This window comes from Nelusetta ayraudi, unplaced genomic scaffold, assembly GCF_046127955.1.
Source record: "Nelusetta ayraudi isolate G7.1 ecotype Tasmania unplaced genomic scaffold, CSIRO-AGI_Nayr_v1 ptg000059l, whole genome shotgun sequence".
Lineage (NCBI taxonomy): Eukaryota > Metazoa > Chordata > Actinopteri > Tetraodontiformes > Monacanthidae > Nelusetta > Nelusetta ayraudi.
This window is the reverse complement of record NW_027466109.1, coordinates 1,145,001-1,158,316: the sequence shown is the minus strand read 5'-3', so window position 1 is coordinate 1,158,316 and position 13,316 is coordinate 1,145,001. Positions and strand designations below refer to the sequence as shown.

General features: G+C 48.3%; 2 protein-coding genes across 2 annotated transcripts in view; both read left to right on the top strand.

Moving 5' to 3' along the window:
• The first annotated feature begins 129 nt into the window (after window positions 1-129).
• mysm1 (Myb-like, SWIRM and MPN domains 1) lies at window positions 130-5,520 on the top strand. The gene is made up of 20 exons (XM_076039165.1): window positions 130-272; window positions 541-613; window positions 817-887; window positions 1,095-1,169; window positions 1,249-1,333; window positions 1,425-1,523; window positions 1,887-2,406; window positions 2,493-2,697; window positions 2,773-2,903; window positions 2,985-3,088; window positions 3,175-3,252; window positions 3,338-3,420; window positions 3,506-3,560; window positions 3,654-3,704; window positions 3,886-3,960; window positions 4,070-4,258; window positions 4,346-4,478; window positions 4,591-4,696; window positions 4,840-4,897; window positions 5,024-5,520. The coding sequence occupies exons 1-20, from the start codon at window positions 217-219 to the stop codon at window positions 5,372-5,374; spliced, it is 2,598 nt and encodes an 865-aa protein (XP_075895280.1). The 5' UTR covers window positions 130-216; the 3' UTR covers window positions 5,375-5,520.
• Window positions 5,521-5,721: 201 nt separating this feature from the next.
• oma1 (OMA1 zinc metallopeptidase) overlaps window positions 5,722-13,316 on the top strand; it is an 8,475-nt gene continuing 880 nt past the window's right edge. The window contains exons 1-8 of the mRNA XM_076039166.1: window positions 5,722-6,464; window positions 6,706-6,934; window positions 7,089-7,262; window positions 7,424-7,531; window positions 8,468-8,596; window positions 8,695-8,769; window positions 9,507-9,656; window positions 11,864-13,316. The exon at window positions 11,864-13,316 is cut by the window's right edge and continues 880 nt beyond it. Coding sequence (XP_075895281.1) covers window positions 6,097-6,464; window positions 6,706-6,934; window positions 7,089-7,262; window positions 7,424-7,531; window positions 8,468-8,596; window positions 8,695-8,769; window positions 9,507-9,656; window positions 11,864-12,205 — 1,575 coding nt within the window. The 5' untranslated portion in view covers window positions 5,722-6,096 and the 3' untranslated portion in view covers window positions 12,206-13,316. The remainder of the gene's footprint in view (window positions 6,465-6,705; window positions 6,935-7,088; window positions 7,263-7,423; window positions 7,532-8,467; window positions 8,597-8,694; window positions 8,770-9,506; window positions 9,657-11,863) is intronic.

Genomic DNA, 13,316 nt, shown 5'->3' with positions numbered 1-13,316 from the left:
AAATCAACGAGATTATACAGAATGCGCTTACGTACATTTACATGTGGTTTGGAGAGATTAATAAAAACAGAACATCACAAATTCACACGATTGACATTTAACATTAAAACAAAGCGCCAGACCATATGTCCATACATACCACCAGTAGGAGTCGCTGTGGTCCGAGCGGCCTCCGTCACTTCCTTTCACCTTCCTTGTTTACGTTCGTCCATCAACATGGAGGACGAGGTGGATGTTGACATCGAGGGAGACGCGTTCGAAGTCACTGCTGAGTGAGAATGCTTTGCTTTTCCTCAAAGTTTCACACATCGTGTGTCTAGGGGTTTGATTGTTGCGGTCGCCCATTTTTTGGGGGGGTGGGGGAAGATGTGTCTGCCGCTGTTTACGCCTCCAGCACTACGGGCTAACCTAGCGGCTAGCTGTCGTGGTGGTTGCGCTGTGTGTGTGTGTGTGTGTGTGTGTGTGTGTGAGAGAGAGCGCGCGCGTGTCTCTCATCCCGCGATTTCGGCCTCTAGATAGTATTTACTTTTTGTGCTGCAGTGAAGGAGACGCTGGAGGTCTGGACCAGGAACAGTTCGTACAGTCTGCGTGGAAGAGCAACGCCGGGGTGCTGGTAGGGCTCTGTGAAGCTAACGGTCCCCTCCAGGCGGCTCGAGCTGGTATTAACTCTCTCTCTCTCTCTCTCTCTCTCTCTCTCTCTCTCTCTCTCTCTCTCTCTCCCGTGTGTGTGTGTGTGTGTGTGTGTGTGTGTGTGTGTGTGTGTGTGTGTGTGTGTGTGTGTGTGTGTGTGTGTGTGTGTGTGTGTGTGTGTGTCAGCCCTGGGAGCTGGACAGCTCCATCAGCCCCGAGAACAGAGAGGTGATAGAGAGGATGCTGCTGGAGGAACAGTATCCTTGTCGTTACCGTACGGTAGCATGCTAACGTAGCTTATTATAATGGCGTTACAATCATTACAACATAGCTTATTTACTTTCACGAGTTTGCGCCGACAAATGACCGTCAAACACAAGACAATCGTGCGACCTTATCGCAGCTTATCGTGGCCTAATGTGTCTCTGTTTAACCCGAATGAAATCCTGAACCGGCACATCAAGATTCTATCTGACAGGTCAAAAGGTGAGCAATCGCATCTGGGAAATTGACGCTCCTATAAAAGCCAAGGCAAAGAGGTGAGTTTGTTCATTCATTCTTCTGCATCACCACAGTAAGCCTCATTTGATGACCAACACCTGTGTACGCCGTGTTCAGGTCACCAGCAAAGCCTGCAGCTTCAGCCTCGGGTGGCGCCACTCGCTGGTCCAAACAAGAGAAAGAACTGTTTGAGGAAGGACTGGTAAGCCATTCATGTTAACATGCATGTTTTTGAGACTCTTGGTGAGCATCATGTTTAAAACACAAGATGGCTGTGTTTTGTGTTTCTGCAGGCCCAGTTTGGTCGAAGGTGGACTAAGGTTGCTAAACTGGTCGGAAGCCGTTCTGTGCTTCAGGTCAAGAGCTATGCCAGACAGTATTTCAAACAAAAGGTGCAACATGCTTTTAGTTAGTCACAAACTATAATTTATCCAAACACTCATATGGAATCATGATTTTCCCACATTTGTATGCATTTATTCACTTTTGATTGTTTTGTGAATTATTCTTGGAAAAGTTGGATTGTGGAGAATTCTTCCTTATGTCTGTGGTCCAGCACCATTTTAAAAATCAAAACCTGATAATCATTGAATGTGTGGCCTGAGTGACTGTTTACTGGTGCAACTTCAGCTGCATTCAGCGTTCACCCAGAGGACTCCCATTATTAACCTTTTCTTATCAACTCTTCCACAACATGAAGGCCTTTCTGTGGAATTCTTCTGTAGAATAAACAAATCTCTCAAATATTTCTCTAGGTAAAAGCTGAACCCACAGCGCTCCCTGCAGGTCCTGCAGTGAAATTACTGCCGACCCAGCCCACCTCAAGCCAGGCTCTCACCCTGGCGAACACTGTCCGCATAGAGAAACTTTCTGATGAAGAAAACGAGGAAGTGGACATCACTGATGACCTGAGTGACGACGGAGACTGGGACGAACCTCAGGGTGTCAGAAGTCAGCAAGGAGTCACTGACGTCCGTACAGACGGCCCTGCTGAGAAGAGAGAAGACGGCAGTCCAGTGGAGACGGTGGACAAACTGGATGATAAAACTCCCCAAAGTCCTCCGCAGTCATCCTCTCTCTGCTACTTTGAGACGACCTGCACAGCTGGAGACGACAAGAATGCAAACGGAAGAACGTCGCCTGATCGAAAACATCTTCAGGAGGCCGTCCGGTCAGATCCAGCAGAAACACTCGTGGAGAACGAAGCACTGAGCTTCCAGTCTGATGCGTCGCCACAAACTTGTCCACTGGAGGAGGAAGGCAAAGATTGCACAGGTCAGACTGTTGCTTGATGTTAGTCTCCCTTGTGATGCAGCTCCACCTTTTTCTCATGTGACGCTGCTCTATTTTTTTCCTCACAGATTTTGGTGGTGAGACTGAACGGGTTCTAGATGAGGAAGAGGAGGATGATGATGAGGAGATAAAGGCCCCTGAACAGGAAATAGAGATGGACAAGGAGAGCATCAAGGAGGAAGAGAAACAAGCCATCCCAGAGTTCTTTGAGGGACGACCATCCAAGACCCCTGACAGATACCTGAAGATCAGGAACTACATCCTGGATCAATGGTAAGCAGCAGCAGCAGCAGCAGCAGCAGCAGCAACAAGTGATTTAGTGATTAACGCTTTCTTTCTTCACATCAGGATGAAGTGCAAGCCCAGGTACCTGAATAAAACATCGGTCCGCCCTGGCCTCAAGAACTGCGGTGACGTGAACTGCATCGGGAGAATACACACCTACCTGGAGCTCGTTGGCGCCATCAACTTCAACTGTGGTAATGTCACAGAGATGCAACGAGATCAGAAACAAATCAGACTTCTTTTTTTCACGGCGAGTTCTTCATCCTCTCCCGCAGAGCAAGCGGTGTACAATCGGCCCAAGGTGCTGGACCGCTCCAAGCAAAAAGAGGGCAAAGACGTGCTGGAGGCGTACCAGCTCGCTCAGAGACTGCAGAGTATGGTAAGAACCAGATCAGATCCACAACCCAGAGCTCCAGCACCCCGACTGTGAACCCTTTACTGATGCTGCTTCACTGCTGCCTGTAGCGGGCTAGAAAGCGACGCGTGCGGGACACGTGGGGAAACTGGTGCGACGCCAAAGACCTGGAGGGACAGACGTACGAGGTATAAACACACTTGAAAGACATGAACCAGATTTGAGTTGTATTTTTTGTTCATTTGATGTGATGTCACTGGCGTTTCTCTTCAGCACCTTAGCGCCGAGGAGCTTGCTAAACGTCGAGAAGAGATGAAGAAGCAACCCAAACCCAACAAGACGGCCAGATTTAAGGGGTAGGCATGACGGATCTGTGCTGAGTTTAGTTCACCACAGTGTTGCACCAACGCTCCCCTTGATGTTTCCCACTCTTCATTCCAGCTCTTTAGATCCGTTCCAGCTCATTCCCTGCAGATCTTTTGGAGAAGATGTGCAGGTTTGCTGTCTTGTTTTCCGTATTCTCAGATTGTCATCACGCTGTTATCCAACTTAACTGTGTTAATGGCTTTTCTGTGCTGCTTTTCCCCAGGAACCATTCCAGGTCATTGTCTGTGCTGAGACTCTCATCATCATGGACATGGTATGCTGCTCTCAACACAATTTGACGTGTTGTCTTGTGTTTATCCACTGGCCTCTAAGACATGGCTATAAATTATTTATTGTACTTTTAATATTGTCAAAAATATTTTTTGGTGTATTTTTAATTCCTAATGCCTACCTGTCTCAAATGTCTAAAAGATTTGATATGATGTGATTGTCAGCACGCCCATGTGTCACGGGGCGAAGTCATTGGCCTGCTCGGAGGAACTTTTGATGAAGAAAATAAAGTCCTTAAGGTAAATTAAATAAAAAAACAGCCCCAAATGTTGTTTTTAATTTTTTTTTTTTAATCATGTTAGAGAGTGTGCTAAAATCTCTGTGCTGTGCTAACGTTTCTCAATGCAGATCTGTGGGGCCGAGCCGTGCAACAGTGTAAGCACAGGCATGCAGTGTGAGATGGACCCAGTCTCTCAGACGCAGGCCTGTGACGTGCTCTCCTCCCTGGGCTACAGCGTGGTGGGCTGGTACCACTCGCACCCCTCCTTCCACCCCAACCCTTCCGTACGGGACATAAACACGCAGGACCAGTTGCAGGTAGCGTGAGCAGACCGCAGAGGTCAAATGAAAACGTTTTCCAACGTGGGGAAGTGTGATCGAATTTTTCCCACCCGACTGTTGCAGAGTTATTTCTCTCGAGGCGGAGCCCCGTTCATCGGGATGATAGTGAGTCCGTACGACCCGGCTAATCGCTCCCCTCACTCCCAAACCACCTGCTTGTTGGTGAGAGAGAGCCAGGAGACGCCCGGCTCACAGAGTATGCACAGCGCACCCTCCTAAACACATCCTCATTGACATAAAAACTAAGATATTTTATCTTGGCTCAAAGTCTGTCGCCCCGCTGAGAAAACTTCTTCATTTCTCCCCAGAGCTGCCCTACAGATTTGACTTTCTCATGTCACCAGACACCCCAGACTGGGAGCAGACACTGAGGAGAGCTCAGTGGATTATATACAAATACAGTCAGTCACCTGGGTGAGTTGGGGGAGGGCTGGAAGCTGCAGAGCCATGTGGTGGAATTCTGACATTGTTTTTTTGTGATGTACAACATTTCATCGACTCAGTCTGAAATATTGTTTTAGAATAATTTAAAAATATCATGTCTCCGTCTGGACCAGGAGTGTGCAGATGAACAGGTTCTTCCGGAAAGACTGCCATCTCACATGTCTAGAGAAGGTGTGTGTAATATGTTGTCATCTCATTTTAATGACTCGTGACTCAATTAGAATAATAATGTTTTCCTTATGCATTTCTGCCTCCTCTCATTCCTCCTGACTGCCACTGTTTATCACATCCCATTAGATGATGTCATCACTGGCCAAGTATCTTGAATCCCTGCCCGATGAGGATGGAGAGCCATTTCTCAACCAGATCCAGGCTCTTTTCCTGACAGACTTCATTGCCAAGCAACAAACACCAAACCAGGAAGAGGGCGAATTTTTAAATGACTCTCCCAGGCCTGCCGACTCAGACGAACTTGCTTATGACCACCTCACCGGTGACGAGGGGCCCATGGAAGGGCGAAGAAACTATGATTCAGATTTGGGTGTTGACAACATTTCAGAGACTACAGACAATCACTCAGAGGCAAATGATTCCATGGTTTTACACATGGGCTCTGTGCTGTCATCTGAACATGACTATTTACTGTGATAGGTGAATCATGTAACTGTATTTACTATGTTTTTGTAAAGTTAATCTTGTTCCTGGTCATTAAATACCAAATAGTATTATTCATTTTGAAACACATGTTTGAATGATAATCACTTTGCCAATAAAAACATAATTTTGTTACTACATATCAGCTCTTGGGGATACTTTGAAAATAAGTCACAGTTGGATTTAAACTATTTTAAATATGCCTGTTTGATCTTTGATATGTCTTTAGCGTTCGTAATTACATTATACTAATATTTTGTATAAGGCATTGTTTTACGAAAATACACTATTTTTCTATGAGCACGTGAGGCCGGAACCTTTAACGTGCAGTTGTTTCGAGGCGGAACATTTTAAATGCAGAAGCAGCGCGTCGCTCAGCGCTGAAGTTTTTCTTGGGAGGGAAGTTCTTGAGCGGTCTTTTTGGGACGCGTTACTACGGCGTGTCACAATGGTAAAGGCCGACCTTTGGAACGATAACAACATTTTTAATTAACAGCTGAGAGTCGGAGTGGAACAACCGTCCAGCTGCTAGCTAACTTTAGCGTCTCGTAGCGATGACATTGACAGCCGAGATCATGTTTGTCCGGGAATTTGCAAAGTCAACCTGAGTGACTAACGCTCGAGTCGTGCTTTTACGTCATTCTGGGTTCAACGGGCGTATTTATTTGCGCTGTCGGTGCTTTTAAACACGAGGTGGCTCGTCGACGGTTACGAAAATGCTTTCGCTTTGCGTCTGCCTGCGAAGGGCGAATATAATCTCCTGCACTGCGCACCTGACGGGGAACTTCCCTAACGTTTGGAAACATTTTCTGAGGAAACAGCCGGGTTTGCGCTGTCAGGTCAGCGGTGCAACAAACCTGGTCAGAGCCTACACGGCCAGTTCACCACTCCTGTCGAACTACAGAAGACGCACGGACTGCTTCCGGATCAGTTCACCTGTCTCTTCGGTCCCGCATCTGCCTCCTGGCCGGACACAGTGCGGACACCCGATACACACATCGGCTTCCGTGAGGGCATTACCGGCTCCTGTCGTATGGTTGTTGCTCAAACCTCTGCAGAAGCTCGCGGCTGTGATAGTGGGAAGGTAAGAGGTTTGATTTTTTAAAAAGAAAAAGATTAACGTCAACATCAGCAGTGTTTGAATTCAATTCTGAGATCAGTTGGCATCTTCTGAAGGTGCATGAGTAAATAACTGATAAACACTCAGAAAACACACTGGATATTTGAAAATACATTTAGCATATTTAGTCCAAGTATTTTTTATTTATTTATTTATTTATTTATTTAAACTTATAACATTATTTATTTGTTCCTCTTCTTCACAGGAGTCTCAGGGGGTGGTGGCTGGCTCTGCCTGCCAACCGCCGGGAGCTCTTCCGCCAGTGGGTTCGGCAGCATCGGTGGCATCTGGCAGCTGGTGTGGTTGCTGCTGTGGTGATTGTGTCTCTCTTTGTACTGACCCACCTGGATGAGGCACCAGTGACGGGACGGACCCGGCTCCTGGTGTTCAGCAGAGAGAACTACATAGATCTGGCAGCAATAACTTCAGAAATGGTGAGAAACGAAAACGGGGGGGACAAACACACAGATGTGTGTGACTGTTCAAACAAAAGTGTTCCTCTCAGACAAGATTATTTTGAGACAGCTGAGGTGGCATTTTACACATTGATATTGGAAAGTGAGGTCGTCCCTTTCCCCTCGACTTCAGTACTTGCTGGAGTTTAAGGAGCTGCTGGTTCCCGTCAATGACCCTCGTCACCAGGTGGTGGAGAAGCTGACGCAGCACCTGTCACAAAGAAACAAGGACATCCCTGAAGTGTCTGAGGTCACCTGGAACGTCCATGTGGTGGACAGTCCCGTCATCAATGCCTTCTGCCTGCCGGTCAGTGATCGACCTTCAGACGTGCAATTCTAAATTGTGATGATCTCATGTGTCCTTTAGAGAACTCTGTGAAAGTGTCTTTCTCACACAGAAGCAAAACCTTCACAATCTGGAAAAAACTAAAGGGCTAATTTTTTTGAATTGCCTTTTCCTCCGTACAGAATGGGGACATCTTTGTGTTTACAGGAATGCTGAACACTGTGGTGGATGTGCACCAGCTGGCCGTCATCATTGGACACGAGATGGCTCACGCCGTGCTGGGACACTCTGTAAGTGTGTCACTCTCCGCTGGCCTGTGTTGTGTGTTTACGCAACAATATGAAGATTGTGACAACGCCTTGCGACAACGCCTTGGGAACGAGTCCGTGGCACGAAAACGTGTTCCGACTGTAGACGCGTAACAACAGAATCTTGATCGGTGCCAGCATGTGTGCCACATTGTTCAAGAGAAAATTGATCTGAAGGCTTTTTTTTTTTTTTGCGAGTAGCACAGGGGGGAAAGCTGAAAGCAACCTGGGTGTCTCGCACAGGACTGTAATATATGTCTGAGGGCCTCCTATAGACGAATGCATAGTAGACGGTGCTGATGACGACTGCTCTTTGTCAGCGCTCCGCTCCTGAAGCCAGTCTGAGAATGGCTGGAGTGCTGTCAGTTGCAGCGCTGTTGCATCAGCTGGCGATAAAGAGTTACCGACAGTCACGTCTGAGCGCGGACTTAATCCCCTTTCTGTGATGACCAGATTCCCTCTGACCTCCGGCTCTGTCGTGCGTTTGTGAGTCTCAGCTGAGCGCCGTGTTTTTTTTTTTTTCTCTCTCTCTCTCTCTCTCTCTCTCTCTCTCTCTCTCTCTCCTCGTCAAAGCCCGCTCTTCCGGATGGAAGTTGTGTGCTCTTCAAAACTTTAAGCGTCCTCGGAGGAAATGCTTGAAGGAGATTTTAATTAGTGGGATGAGCATCAACGGGCCTTGCATTACCCAGTTGGTTTGCTCCGTCGGATTGGATGTTAAAACCTCTAAATCTGTAACAGCGGGAAAATTTCCACTAAAATAGATGGGAACAATCAATATCATCCTGCTGCCTGGCTCACCTCCCCCAAACTTTTTTTTGTTTTTTCAACATCCTTTTTCTCATCTCTTCCTCTCCTTCTCTCCCTCTTTTTTCTTCACTGTCTCCACACTGAACCCCCCCCCCCCCCCCCCCCCAACAGGCAGAAAAGGCCAGTCTGTCCCACATCGTGGACCTCATGTCCATTATTGTCCTTACGGCCATCTGGGCTATGTGTCCGCAAGACAGCCTGGCGCTGCTGGGACACTGGGTTCAACATAAGCTCTCCCAGGTGAAACTCTCAATGTTGCCACTGGACACCAGTGCCGCCGTTGGTTGCATCAAGTCTGATTTTGTTCATCTTGTGTTGTTTTTTTCCCCCCGTTTTAGCTCATATTCAGTCATCCTTACAGTCGAACCCTAGAGGCCGAGGCAGATCACGTTGGATTGCTGATGGCTGCCAAGGTTTGTAATCCCTTTTGGGATTCACCTGTAAAGGTGTTTAGATAATTTAAGATTACAATTTATTATTATGTAATAATAACAATAATAGTAATAACAATAATAATAATAATTATAATAATTTTACATTTTATTTATAAAGCACTTTTCGTTATAAAATCTCAAAGTGCTACAGATAAAAACAAAATAAAGAAGAAAACTGTAAATCAACACAATTAAAACTTGATTGTCATTCAGAGACGGAGAGGCGGCGAACAAACAAATGACAGCGTACTCTCCTCTCATTTACTTTTAACAGTTAAAAATCCTTTCCAAATTAAAAAAAAAAATGAATTATAGACAGAAGAAAATAGTATGTCAGTTTCCTGTGGCTTTTAAGGGAAAATGTAAGTGTCTCAATTGCCTAAAATCATTTCTGTTTTCTTCTGTACTTTAAAAACGGATGTTTATTATTATTGTATGATGTTCACCTTCTACATGATTTTTTTGTTAATCAACATTTAAAAGTAGCAACATTTTCACACAGATTTATAGGGCATAAATGCCAATATGAGCAAGTCAGCCTGGCGACCACTAGGGGGCACTGTTGTCAAACTAAACTACACATGGAGGAAACGTTTTTCACAGAGACTGAAGGACGCCTCACTGTGTGTGTGTGTGTGTGTGTGTGTGTGTGTGTGTGTGTGTGTGTGTGTGTGTGTGTGTGTGTGTGTGTGTGTGTGTGTGTGTGTGTTTCCCAGGCTTGCGCAGATGTCCGAGCGGCGTCCGTCTTCTGGCATCAAATGGAAATCAGGGACCAGCTGAGTGGGACGGCCAGCTCCCCCGAGTGGCTGTCCACACACCCCTCGCACACAAACAGAGTCAATCAGCTGGACCGTCTCGTGCCACAGGTACATGCACGTAGTAGTGTTGATTTCACACAACATCAGGGAGAAGTTTTGTTTTTGTTTTTTTTTTTTCCATTATCCAATATTTTTGTGTTACTGTTGTCTTATGTTCAAAACTCTTTGGACGGTGTTTGTGCAGAGCCCTGCGCCAGCCTGGTCTTTGAGTGGTGAAGAGTAGCTTTAGGAGCTTTTAGAAGGAGTCCTAATAGAACTAACGATGCATCAGGAGAGATGGCTCCACCTGCAGAGACACACGGGCAGGACGGCGGAGAGGAAACACAGACTTGGGTCCTATCAAAAGATTTTGAGGAGACAAACAATATTTTCCTATCCAGGTGGTTGGGGGGTCGGCGTGAAGGGCCTGCGAGGAGACAGTCGGGTGCCTGCGGCTCAGTCTCGCACACTGAGTCGAGGCAAACGATGAATCTCACATCAACGAGCGATGAAGACGGACGCAGGCGGAGCAAAGCGGCCACGTGCACGCTGCATTTTAGCCCTTGCGCGCACGTGTGTCCCAGACGGGGCAGAGGGCGGGATGCACGCGGCACAACAGGCAGCGTGCGGTTTAACCTTGAGCGCCAGACAAACTGTTGATGTGCCGCCGGTTGCTCTTCCGAGCACCGGAGATGAACAGATGGGCAAAACCGCTAATTGTCCATCAGGTGGCCGTGCAGTGCGGCGCGTTGTGCTGGGGTTTTTGTGCCAGGATTTGTGTTTTTATGGTTGCCCGTCGTCCCCGCGGTGGACCGACCTCGAGCAGCGGCAGCGGCAGCAGGAGCAGCAGGCGTCGTCGTCAAGGCCGCGAGCTGCTGTCGCCCGATGTTGCGGGGCTCCATCCGTCTCCGTTATACGCCTGCGTACGGACGCGGAATCCTCTGGTGTCTTTAACGCCGTGGCACCGAAGAAAAAGAAAAAAAAAAATAGCTGTGGGTCTTCTGGCAGCAGCAGCGGCGGCATTAATTCCGCTCTTTTTAACCTTGCGAGGGTTTTGCGACGGCGACGAGCTACTTAACCCGACTCTTGTGAGGCCGCTCCGCCCCCACCGGCGCGGCGCTCGTCATCCTTAAGCAAAGCGCATTAAGTCCACCGGCGGCACGAGATGGAGGAGCTCGCCGTCGCCGAGTGGGAAGCCGAGCGTGCGTGTGTGTGCGCTCTTGTAGGTGATCCTAAGTGAGAGATGAATGAGTTTAGGGTGCGCGTGGGCGTGCGAGGCGCTCCCAGTCAATGGTGTCTGGGGCCTCTGTGTTTAGTGCACTTCATCCTCTCCGTCTGCGTGGCTTCTCTCCGGGTTCTCCTCGCTCACTCCAGCGTCCTCCCACGGTCCAAAACCATGCACGTGAGGGAAACTGGCAACTCTGAAATGGTCCGTCGGGAGTGAGCGCAAGTGTGATTGGTTGTTTGTCTTACTATGCGGCCCTGCGGTAACCTGGCTGCTCGTCAGGGTTTCACCTCGCCTTCATCCCAAGACAGCTAGCTGGGCTTGGCTCCACCAGTTGGATGGATGGATGAATTTTGCGGGCGACACGGTGGCGCAGTGGTTAGCGCGGCCGCCTCACAGCAAGAAGGTTGTGGGTTCGATTCTTGGTGTGGAGTTTGCATGTTCTCCCCGTGTCTGCGGGGGTTCTCCCCGGGTTCTCCGGCTTCCTCCCACACTCCAAAAACATGCATGTGAGGTCAATTGAATATTCTAAATTGTCCGTACGTGTGCATGTGAGTGCGAGTGGTTGTTTGTCTCTATGTGGCCCTGCGGTGAACTGGCGACTTGTCCAGGGTGTCACCCTGCCTTCGCCCTGTGACAGCTGGGAGAGGCTCCAGCAGACCCCCGTGACCCTGAACTCAGGAAGAAGCCTTGAAAATGGATGGATGGATGAATTTGCAGTGGCGCCCTCTTTTGACCACATGAATGAATGGCCTGGGCAGGCTGGTGGCGTTGGTGTCAACCTGTGTTGGCATAAGTGACTTTAAGTCAGAAGGTTCCTTGGCAAAGTTATAACAGCCAACTACATCAGGCCGGCCAGGCACTCTGTGTCTCCTTGTGACTTCCTCCCATTAGACGTCAATGAAAGATTCCTTTGAAACTGTCATTTTAAGGTAGAAAGAAATTGACCTTGTGTTACTTTAGCTGAGTGCGTCAGTCAGTGTGTGTGCGTGTGTGTGTGCGTGTGCGTGTGTGTGTCTCTGACTCCCACTCTGTCTCTGTCCCTGTCCAGGCCCTGCAGCTGAGGGACAGCTGCAACTGCCCCGCCCTGCCTGCCACGGACCCTCGCGCTGTCTTTTCAAAAAATGCCCACATGTTGCTGGAAAATGCAGCCCAGACAGACAGAGGAGGACGGCGGGGCAAGCAGGGGGCTCCTCCCAGCCTGACGTCACTGCCCGCCAAGATGCCTGCAGCTCTGCTGGCACCAGACGCCCTCCTGCCTCCCTCGCAGGGGGATCAGGGAGGTAGAGTGGCCTCGATCGGAGCTCCAGACTCAGCAGTAGCAGCAGCAGCTGACGCATCAGCAGCAGTTGTTGGTCCTGCTAGCACTGAGGAACCCACGGTGCAGAGCTGATGTGAATATGTCTGCAAAACCTGCTCCTGTTCTACAGACGACCTGCTGGGACAACTGAATGAGAGGGAAGGTGATTGACTTGATCATTGTAACAGCCCTGAGCGTTGAAATCTGTCCTCTGACTTTGCCCTGAGGGAGTGGCGAGTCCATCCCTTCATCCCCAAGTGCCAAACCATTTTTACAGTCTTTGGTGCGACCCGGGCCGGGGATTGAACCCAAAACCTCTTGGGATGTTTTTTTATAGACCATCGCAAGCAGAGCTGCAGGCTGCACAGGGGAGAAACTGTGAGCCTGTGGCCCTGATGATACTCTCAGCGGCGTCCACGACTCTCAGCTGCGCAGTATGAAAGGTTTCATACATTTCAAGGTCCCACATTGCAAAAAAAAAACATTCGCACCTACGCCTGGAAACAAACTATTACTTTGTGATGTGACAAAGGGCAGCGATACCTCTCCAAAGTTTGTGCTTTAATAATTTAATAGAGTTGTATTTATTAGAGCAGGGCTGTTCCCTGTAAGTCCAACTCAAACAATAAGTATTTTAAAATGGGTTTAAAATGTCTAACACATGTAGCAGCTCTATTTTTTTGTTATGTTTTGTTTTTCTTGGATCTCTTTATTGCAGCAGGAGAAGTGATCCACTATTTTGTCGTGGCGCCTGAATTCTACTGTGCACAATTCACTTTTTTCCTGTTGTCCTGCTGATTTAACTTTACAGAATGTAAAACACGCACAGACATTTTTTTTCTCGTGCATGCATGCGCGTCGGGGAGCCTGAAGGAATCTTGCTCACGCGTCTATATGTTGAGAGATTAATATGTGCATTATTCATGGACACAGCAGATGAGAGCGGGTGCTTTGGTGTGTGCGCACGTCCGAGGCGTCGTCAGTGGCAGGAGGGTGGGGTGGGGTGGGCATCTACATACTCATTATGACCGCAGCATTGTCATGCCCCTTACACACACACACACGCACACGCACTGCACTTAAAGTGTTCTCTCGCCGCAGGGACTTAATGCTGTAAATTTATGCCTCGTTTTTAAAAGCGCAGCCTGTTTGTGCAGGAATGCCAGCAGCCACTGTCGAGCTTTGACGTTTCTTTCGTGGGATT